At 34.7% G+C, this 11,081-nt stretch overlaps 1 protein-coding gene across 3 annotated transcripts in view; it reads left to right on the top strand.

Moving 5' to 3' along the window:
- LOC145256222 (rRNA-processing protein FCF1 homolog) overlaps nucleotides 1-11,081 on the top strand; it is a 106,326-nt gene that overhangs the window by 47,442 nt on the left and 47,803 nt on the right. For 2 of the 3 annotated variants that reach the window (XM_080114842.1, XM_080114841.1), the window contains exon 1: nucleotides 10,839-10,978. The exons of the other annotated variant lie outside the window; for it this stretch is intronic. In XM_080114842.1, coding sequence (XP_079970968.1) covers nucleotides 10,976-10,978 — 3 coding nt within the window. In that variant the 5' untranslated portion in view covers nucleotides 10,839-10,975. Of the gene's footprint in view, nucleotides 1-10,838; nucleotides 10,979-11,081 lie in introns of those variants that run through there. 3 annotated transcript variants of the gene reach the window in all.

Raw genomic sequence — 11,081 nt, 5'->3', positions numbered from 1 at the left:
TGTTACCAATTTTTTTTTTAGGGCCATGAGGTTCAATGAAACACGGCTAAATTCATCCTTCCCTGCAACAGACTACGACAGCACGCGGATTGCAAAAGAACTAAAACTACCACTTCATTGAAGCAACCTACCAGCTCCACCACATTGGACGCAAGATGAGAACACTATTTTACAATAATATCTTGCGTACCAATAAAGTTTGTCTGGAATTTTACAAGTAGGGTTTGTTGTTTTGTGATTGTCTCATTTCTTGCCTTCAACAGAGAGCATCGAACATGTTAGATAAAATTCCCATCTTGATATAAAATAATTCCTACAATACGTGGATATAAAAAGCTGAGCTTTTTTTTTTGTGAACCCAAACGAGAAAATGAGAAAAAAAAAAAGAGAAAAGCATAGAAATCAGTAGAAAGAAAAATCTGCCGTTGCTGTAAGAGCCAAATACACTCTCAACAAACTTACTCCCAAAAACCAAAAGGAAGATATCTAAAAAGAAAGTACATTTATAAACATTTCTCTTTTTTTATTCTTCTTTTTTCATTTCCTTTTTTTTTTTTTTTTTACATTGTAGTCACCACTTACCAAGACCCAGAAGCCACTCGGGAATAAGGGTTATTGCTTGTACAGTAATTAATGGGATAATATCGCGTTAATCGTTAGTAATGGAGATTTGATAAAATGTCTTACTTAAGGGGGCGGTTTATCAGGAATTTGTTAATGTTGAACTTGAAGACATCCAAGTTGTAGTCAGGTGGGAAACAGGCAAACAGAAGAGAGTTCCACAGGCGTGCACTTCTAAGAAAGAAGCTTTGTTCATGGAATCTACATTTTGATTTAGGCACAGATAACGAGTGGGGAAAATTATTGACAGTGGTTTCAACTAGACGGGTGTTTATTATGAAAGATTGGCGAGGGAGGACCAGAGATTGGAGCTCAGACTAGCACTTGCCATGGAAATAACAGATAACGAGTTTCCTCAATGAATTATTCAATTTGAACATTCTTCTTCAAAGCTAATATTTTGTTATATATAAAGTTTACTTTGAATGCATTTGTCTGCTTTGCTTCATTATTTTCATGGCAATTGCTCATTTGAGCTCCAATCTATGGCCCCTTTGTCCTCACTTTCATGAAAAACACTCATCTAGCCGAAACTATCATTAATTCCCCAACTCTTATCTGTGCCTAAACCTAAACATAGATTCCATGAACAAAGCTTCTTTCTTAGAACTGCATGCCTGTAGAACTCTGTTCCATTTTCCTGCTTTCCAACTGACTTCAATATGGTTGTCTTCAAGTCCAATGTAAACAAATTCTTGATGAGCCATCACATTAAGTAATCCAATTTACCAAATTTCCACTACTAAATATAGCCACTGTACACTCATTAACCCTTATTCTCGAGTGGTCTCCGGGCCTTGTTAAGTGGTGACTCCTTTGTAAAAAAAATATGAAAAAAAAAAGTTGACTGATTGTGTGTTTTAATATTACATTGAATGGCTCATAAAAAGTGCCATTGTAGCAGTCGAAATTGCAACAAGCACAAGCAGGAGCTAATTCTCACAGCTTGAGATTTTAAATCTACTTTTTTCCTGGCTTGTCTAATCACAAGCCAGCTTTCAGTCTCCTCCCTTTCCCTCTCCCACCTTTTCTCCTCTCTCCTTTCATTTCCGATCACCTCGCCCCCCCCCCAAAAAAAAACTGGCATCAGCCCAACTGGCACCACACTAAATAGTCGAAGGGTCAAGGAAGATGGAAAGACCAAGAAGTGAAAGCACTAAACAGGCCTCCACTTGATAAGTGCGAAGAGGTCTGGGATCTTGGGGAGGCTTATTGCCACTCAAATTCCAGTGAAGACCAATGGCTGTTACCAATGAGAAATCAATGGTAACCTGTTGTAATAACACAATTTAATTTGCAAATAGTATCAAAAAAAGGTGGAGAGTACTGGAAATCTGGGGAGACTTGTTGTCACTCAGACTCCAGGGAATACCACAAGTTATTCTGAAAGAGAATTCTTTGATGATGGCCTGTGTGAAAACTCTTAGTGAGTGAATAATGATAATGTGTCAGTACTTTTGAGGACAAAAGCCATTCGAGGATAAGGATTAATGAGATGGAAAGATTGTCAGTTGAATGATAAAAAATGTTATGAAAGGATTGAAAATGGTGAATGAAATGAACCAAATTCAATTACTTATGGGGAAGGGTTTATAACATTATTGACATTGTATTTGAAGATATTACAATTCAGTAGTCTGGATATTAAATTTAATTATTACAGTAAGATTTGGTCATAAATAATTAATCAAATTACATTGTTATAAAGCTACAACTAAAATAGGGAAACAATAAAATGTGATGTCTTTTAATTTCCGAAAATAACTTTGGTTGTGCAAAAAGAAATGAATGATTTGTATTGATCAAAGTTTGTTTATTATATAAGTGCTTTGTGCATGTGTTTTTTATTTAGTTGGTACTAGCGGGGGTACCCGGCGTTGCCTGGGTGTGTCGAGTAGGAAGCTCAAAAATAAAAAGTAGGCAGTTTGAGTGGAGAGAGGTGTTAAAAAAAAAAGTAGTAGTAGGCAGGCAGGGCTTGAACCCATAACGCGAGAGAGAAAAAGAACGGAAATAAAAAGGTGACGTCTTTGCCGATGTGTCCATTGCAAATTGGAAGTTGTGAACGTTGAAATTAAGACTAGTCAATTGAAAGAAGACAATGACTTGCAAAAATGTCGGTGGAAAAACCGACCCCTCCTTGTAGAAAACTGGCGCGTTGATGGTGAAGGAATTAATATTTTTGGCCAATTTTTCGATATTTGTCGTCCGAGACGTCGTGCTTTAAAACGATACTGATCTGATCTTGTGAGGATCCGTTGCATGTGTCGAAAGTTTTTGCCAGACGTACAAATACACACATACACACACATTTTGTCCTTTATATATATAGAAGATTTCTTTTCAGGGATAATAAATTGCTAACACCCATCAAATATAAAAGGAGAGTAGAAAGTGGATCTTGTTTCCCTTATTTTATCCTTTAGTCCTCACATTCCATGAGCAATATTTCTGACAAAGGGGAAATAATTGCTGTTGTCTGAGTCAAAATCTGCCTAGCTAACACTTATTGTTGGCAAGTTTTTGATTTTGAAGAATTATTTTACTTTTTCTTTTTTTTTTATATTTTAGCTTCTTACATCAAGTAACTTCATGCATTGTCTAGAGCGATTTCTGGAAAAAAATTAAACAAAAAACAATTGTTTACAATACCAACAGGCATGCTTATAAAGAGAGTGAGTGAAATATTACATAGTGAATACGAGAAGGAAACTGACTGTCCATTATGTGCACAACAAAGGGGTGAAGAGCATTATAGAAATCGAAATGCATTCTGGTGGATTTAATTTTGAAATTAAAGTATTTGTTTAAAAATAAGATCTTGAGATTTAAATTTAATTGTTATGGTAGTGTGGGGAGATTAGCAATGCGGACGAATGTCTTATTGAACCGTCCTCGTAAATAATCTAATCATACTAAATTTCAACTACAAACGATTACTACGCTACTATCGATATGACTACCATACTCACATGAACCCTTATCCTCGAGTGGTCTCAGGGCTTTGATATGTGGTGACCCATTTGTATATAAAAAAAAAATGTAAAAAGTTACTGGTTTGTAGAGCTACTCTCCTTCTTTCTCCATTCATTCAGCCACTATTTTACACCCTTCAAGAATGTAAGCATTTTCACAAAAGATTAACAAAACATTGAAACGACGAACATGTTTAGAAAGAAACCGAAATGTATTCTGTTGGATTTAATTTCATAATTAAAATATTTTTTCCAATAGTTTTTTTTCTTTAGATTTTCTGCTGTTGCATATTTGGATTTAAATAAATAAATAAATATATATATATATATATATATATATATATATATATATATATATATATATAAAAGTGAACGTGTCTGTGTGTCTGTCTGTGTGTCTGTGTGTATGTGTACATTTTCCACCGCAATAACTCTGTCAATTTTCAGTCTCCAGATGCGAAACTTGATATACAGGGTACTAAGATTTGGGAAAATCTTTGTAATCCGTTTTCAGCCAGAAATTTGGCTGTTAAGGAGTCAAAGTTCACCTTTGAGAACTCTACCAAACTCCTCCGACAATTTTGGCATTAAGCACTTGAAACTTTAGATATAAGTTCTTTAGACATGGATCTAACTTAATAATTTGATTTGAGCCTAAAACAATAAATGTTCAGGGGTCATAATAGGGTCAGAATTAAAAAAAATTTGACCTCTGCGGTCTCTACCAAATTACTCAGACAATTTCTGGTCTACACATTTGAAATTTTACATAAAGGGTATTCAGAGATAGGGCAAGCTTTTTAATCGGTTCGGGTTGAGCATTTTTTAGTTACCAATATAGAAATGTATGTATGTATGTTTGTATGTCTGCCTAAAACTTTCGACAGAGGTGACAAATTTTACCATAATTAGTATCATTTGGAGTCCGACCTTTCAGATGACAAATATCGAAAAATTGGCGAAAAACATTAATATCTTCACCTTCAACTGGGCACTTTTCAACAGGGGAGGGGGGGGTCCGCTTTTTTCGCCGATATTTTGAAAGTCATCCTCTCCTTTCAATTGTCTAGCCTTAATTTAAACATAAGTTACTTCTGGTTTGGTGGTGGTTGTAACAGCAAAGACGTCAGGGTTTTTTCCCCGTTCTTTTCCTCCTTCGCGGTACAGGTTCGAGCCTGCCTTCCTACTACCACTTTTTTTTTTTTCTCAACATACACATCTAAACACCCGGGCAACGCCAGGCTGAAATGCTAGTGGTAAATAAAAAAAAGTAATTCGACGTAATTATCAAAGCATGCAACCACACACCAAGACATACACACAATACCAAGATACACACATGCACACATACACACATACTTAGACCCACACATAAACACACACCAACACATACACACACACCAACACACATAAACACACGCATACACAAGAAGTGGTTACACACTTTTATTAATACATAAATTTATTTATTTGTTATGCTTTTTTGGAGCATTTCTTTTTTTTTTTTTTTTTTTTGTTTTTGAACTATTTTCTCAGTTAAACATCTTTGCCGGCTCAGGACTTGTTCCCTTGGTACGAAAATCAACAGAGTCTATACCAGTTTTGTAATGACCTTTTCTCTATTGATTGTGGTATGATGCTAGTTTTGTGCAATTTTAGGAGGTCCACTCTCTCTTTGAGAAGGAGTTAGTTTATTGCTAATCATGTGAGGCGTTCATACAAGGGAATGCTGACAGGGCTGCCCAAGAATTTTTTTCAGATCAATCCCGCTTTCGACCTTTGTGTCACATTTCTCACCGAGAGAGAGTAATAAACTCATAAAAACATTTTTATTTTGCATTAATATTTACACTATTAATACAACTAGCAAAAAAAAAAAAAAAAAAAGAAACAGCAATTCTCAGGACAGTTATCCTCAACCTTTTCTCCATCATTGACCCATCGCCTTTATGCGTTTCTCTATTTATCCCCTTACTCCAAATTACAAAAAAAACAAAAACATTGTCATCATAATGTAACAGAAAAACAAAAAAATCAGAAAGAACCCTTTTATTGTTTACAACTTTAGATTTTATGTAAAAATAGTATTATACAGGGTGTCCAAAAAGTCACTGAAGGATTTTGAACTTAAATAGATTCTTTATTTTCTATGATATATTTCTGTAATTTTAACACAATCTAAAACATTGGGAAATTAAAAAAAAAAAAAAAAAAAAAACAATGCAAAATTCAAACAATCTTTATTTGTGAAAAATAATGTCTTTTAAATGTTGCCCATTTTCGAAATAAGGGAGTTAAATTGCAATCCAGAGATTCTGCAATCGGTCATGAATAATGTTTTGAAAAGAGCATAAATATGCGAAGCTGAAAATAGACAATGTTTAAAAGACATTATTTTTCATAAATAAAGATTGTTTGAATTTTGCATTTTTTTTTAAATTTCCCAATGTCTTACTTAGATTTTGTTAAAATAACATAAATATATCATCAAAAATAAAGAATCTATTTAAGTTCAAAACCCATTAGCGACTTTTTGGACACCCTGTACATTCGTATCACAAAAATAAAGAAACGACTTTGTAGTCGATAAGAGTTTTCAGATAAAAAAAACAATGGTTTCAACTGATTTTTTTTGTTAATTCTAATAAGTTACAATAATAGCTTCCAAATTATGCAGTCAAAATTACCTGAATATTACTGAATTATTAAAAAAACAAATTTAATCGTGTTAGCAGGTGAAAAATTGCCGCCATCTTGTTTTAATCAAAAAGGAAAATTACCTTCTTTTTAAATTCTCCTGTCTTTTATGATCGTTTCATCAGATCCTATTTTTTATTTTCTTTAATAAATAATTTTCTACCTTATCGATTTTCATAATTTTTGGATATAATCATCTTAAAAATATGAGGAATATGTAGATACCATTGTTTTTATGTAAAATTCAGTTTTACGATTTCCAAAATTTCGTCCCAATTGTGAGATATTCTCTCACCTCTGTTTAGTCCTTGTCAGAATGAAAGAAAATCAATCAAAAATCACAACAGGCTTACCTTTAAACTTCGACGTAAATTTTATTAAAGTAAAAAGATCCAAATTGTGTCATCTTCAGCTATCTGCCGAGCAGGGCTGGTGACACCTGGAAAGGGTAATAGTTCATGTTTTATCTTCACGGTTGCAAGATTCAGTAGTCCGTGCTGTTAGAAGAATAGTTGCAACAAGTCAATGAATTAAGTGATGCCTTCCAAGAATGAATGCTGTGAGTCTGACAGTCATCATGAAGTTCACTGTGAATAACCATCCGAATGGCGGACAAAGAATAGTTTGTCTCTGACATTATATAAGTAACGATGAAAGTCAATCAATTCACAGAGCACAACAGTGTGTGATGAATATAAAATTTCGCCCAACATAAGAGCATTGGTGTCTGTAAATGATAATAACATTTCACCTCGCATTAGGGCATTAATGTGTAGCAGCCGACACTCACTACAATCACAGGCAAGAGCTAATTCTCACGATTCGAGATTTGAAATCCATTTCCTCCTGGCTTTCCCAATCACAAGCCAGCTCTCAATCACATGACTGAGTATATTGTAGGGAAACGTGCGACTTACCTAACTAGCACATGTGTATAATTCAACGGGTCGGTCGTGGAATGAAATGAATGAAGAAGAAAGAAACAAAAATGGCTGCCTTATCTCTTTATATGCCTGCAATGTGACCACCCGATATGCAAATGAGATGCTCCTGGTTGGAGATAAAAGAGGGTTGATTTTTTAGAGAGAGGTTCATTTTGAAGTTGTATTTCCAAGAAATAAGTTGAATTAGCAGAAGTTCGTTTGGAGTTGAGAGAAGGTGCGTTATGTATATGGAAGTTGGAAGTTTGGACAACAGTGTCAACCTTACCCAGGAAATTATTGGTGTGACGGGCGGAAGAAATAACACTCAAGTTATTGAATTATATATATAAAAGGCGAAATCACGAACCTTTCTTCCTCTTTCCTCCTGACTTCAGCTGGCAGCACACATTAGGCTGAATGTGAGTACTACAAGTTAACAATGACTCTTTTCAAACTCCCATTTGTTTCCACGTGCGGTACCCAAACAAACATTCTTTATCTTGCTAAAGAACTGGGCAGGAGCTGCTAAAAACAGCCTATCTTGCCTTGACAGAGTACAAAATAGACTTCGTGGCTTTTCTCTACCCTGCAACCTCTCTCCCACAGAAGAGATGTTGCGAGCCTATCCTTGTTTTATCGTTATTTCCATGGCAGGTGCTCGTCTGAACTCCAATTTCTGGCTCCCCGTCGCCAATCTTTCACGAAAAACACTCATCTAGCTGAATCCACTGTCAAAAATTTCCCCACTCTTTATCTGTGCCTAAATCAAAACGTAGATTCCATGAACAAAGCTTCTTTTTTAAAACTGTACGCCTGTGGAACTCTGTTCCGTCTGCCTGCTTCCCACCTGACTACAACTTGGATGTCTGCAAGTCCAACGTTAACAAATTCCTAATGAACCGCCCCCTTAAGTAAACACTTCATCAAATCTCCACACTAACGTACTGTACTTGCAATAACCCTTATCCCTGAGTGGCACACCGACACACACCCACAAGAACACACTGAAGACCTTGCCCTTTCTTTCTCTTTTAATCAGCTTCCTTTTCCCTGGCGACTACTAGATATAAACACATGTGGACTGAGGTGTTCTCTCCTCCAACCAGCCGGCATGATATTAAATCTATCTTTACACAGGAACACTTCAACCTACCTGTTGTCTGTGTGAAAACTGGCAGGCTGAAAAGATAAATTCAGCGCCAAAAATACTCTTGGCAATTAGTAAGAACAATCAATCTGATAGGTTCAAAGAAAATCGTGGGCAGTCAAACCGACCAATGAGCAGCCTACTTATTTCTGTAGAATTTCTTGCATGATAGTGTAGAAGCGCCAGAAAATCTTTTCTAGATAGAAAATTATGAAGTTAATTTGTATTACAAAAAAATAAGGAACAGAAACACCACAAGCATTATTGCAGGGGAAAAGAAATTTAAGAGAAATTAAATTCCTCTGGTCTAAACAAAATAATAATAAAAAAAAGAAATAGAACACAATGACACCTTCTTCTCATTTAAAATGTGCCGCATTTATTTTCCAACAAAATAACAAGATGAACAAGCAAACTCCGATCGGTAAGATTCTTGTGAAATCATTGAGGTTAGAATATTCAAATTAGGTGAAAATCCTTTGTGGAATTACTAAGATTAAGAGGTCATGTTAGAGGAAAGTCCTTCGTTAAAATAATAAGATTGGAAGGTGGAAGTCTTTTGTGAAAACAATATCCTTATTTCAAGGTTTTTGTTTTAACTGGTGAAGTTCGCCTTATTCAAAAGTCCGATGAGAAAAGTAATCCTTTGTTAGTAATTCTTATAGAAAATGTTCGGAATGGGTGCGTGTGTGCATAAGTGTGGTGTTTTTGGATGCTTGCGTGGCGTGCATAATTATCGTCTCGACATATTTGAAAACAACGATGAGTTGAAAACAAGAGACATGTTCTTGTGTCATGTTGGAGCGAAAAGAGAGAGAAAGAATGTTTGTTGCGTTTAAATACTTTTGGAATTGGATTCCAACACAAGATTGCTGCTGCTGATATTTGGTTTGGGAAAGCGTTAAAAAACAATCTTCTAAAATTTCTCATTGGTCAATATTGTTACGTGACATTTCTTTGCCTATGTCCGCCAGAAATATGTCCATTTTGCTTTTGTTGTTGTGAGAAAGCGTGTGGGCATATTTGAAATTATGTCGTTAATAGAAGAACTTATTTTGGTGCAAATGCGCGGGGAAATTAAAATCAATGAACGTTCGTTTATTTGCGCGTGCACGAGCGTGTGTGTGTGTGTGTGTATGTGAGTGAGTGACAGCACATTATTGATGGGAATTGCTTGAGTCAATTACTTTGTTTATGTGAGGAGCTCTTTCTGACAAGATTACTTTCATACTATCATCGGTTTCTGGCCTTTGTCTTTACTGCTACTAAACTTGAAACATTTCACTAATTCACTGTGTCATTAGAAAGGGGAATGGCTTGAATCACCTGCTTTGCTTCAATCCAACATACATCTTCATCCATGTCTAAGGCAGAAGGTTTAATAAGCTTCTCGGAAATGTCATGGGGTTTCTTGGTTTTTGCTATTTGCAGCATTACATTATAGGAAGCTATACTAGATTCAGAGGGTCGAAAAGTGTGTGAAGGTGACAGTTGACCGTACAACTAATAAAGGTAGACACAAGACAAGAGTTAACGACAATAGCAAAGAAAGATGACAAACAGATGTTCGGTTAAAGACGATAGGTATTTTTTTTTTTTAATATTTCAAGACTGAAACTACTAACCATTTATTTTATTTTATGACGGCCATCAACCACCTGAAAAATAATCGACGGTCATCTTTAATTGATTAATTAGGTACTTGCAGTAACAAAACGGATTTTGAAATAACAAAACTTACATTAAAAAAAAAAACTTACATAGAAAATATACCTATAGATACAATATTAAATTTTCTATCGTTTGGCAGATATTATGTTGCTTGTACAAAGAAAGGTGACAGATTAATTAAAAAAAAAAAAAAAAAGGCAGAAACAGGGGACATAACTCAGATTACTTTAGAAAACATTTTAAATTCCTTTCTTTCAATTTTTGCTTATTGCTCGTTTTTAATAAATTACTTTATTTAAAAAATATTTTAATTTAAATTTAAGAAAATATAATTGGAAATTATTAAAAATTTTAATTAATTAAATTAAAGTACTGTTTTTGTTGCTTAACTAAATTTACCTATGTTCTTATTATATACCGCGGTGAAATAACGTTATTATTTAGAAAGCCACGTTATTATTTAGAAAGCCATTCTTAACATGTGGAGGGGATGGTGTTTTGTAACTATTCTGTACTACTTAATAATTTACTATTTATGCCCCTTTGTTTGATCTGTCGCTTTTCTTCGTACAAGTACCGATTATATTTTCGATTTCATAGTAGTTAACTATATTACATTTTTGCTAAAATCAAAGGAAAATGAAGTACCTATTTACTATGCCTCCCCACGGGACAGAGTTAGACACCAGGGTCGTTTTTTAACGTGGAGAAAAGGTACAAAAATAAAAATTGCCTCAGTCGTGAAGGATCTCTCCTCCACCGAAAGAGAACAAGAAAACGAAGTGCAGCATCTGAAGAACAGATACTACACTTTGATCTTGACACCAAAAGAAAGGAAAATGAAGTAGAGAAAGACTGGGAAAAATAGCCGAATTACTTCCCTTGAAAACCTAACTCTCCTAGTAGAGATCACATTTGTGCTTCAGCAAAACAAGTTTCCCATCATGGTAAGCTAACATTTTTTTTTAATTCTTCGAACGTTTATATATTATTTTACTTCGTATTGAACTCTTTTTCATTTTAAATAAATTATTTTTTCCTCTTAGCAAA

Source organism: Euprymna scolopes, chromosome 32, assembly GCF_053919585.1.
Source record: "Euprymna scolopes isolate OS-2025 chromosome 32, ASM5391958v1, whole genome shotgun sequence".
Lineage (NCBI taxonomy): Eukaryota > Metazoa > Mollusca > Cephalopoda > Sepiida > Sepiolidae > Euprymna > Euprymna scolopes.
Note: the sequence above shows the minus strand (reverse complement) of the source record. Positions and strands in the feature narration are given on the sequence as shown.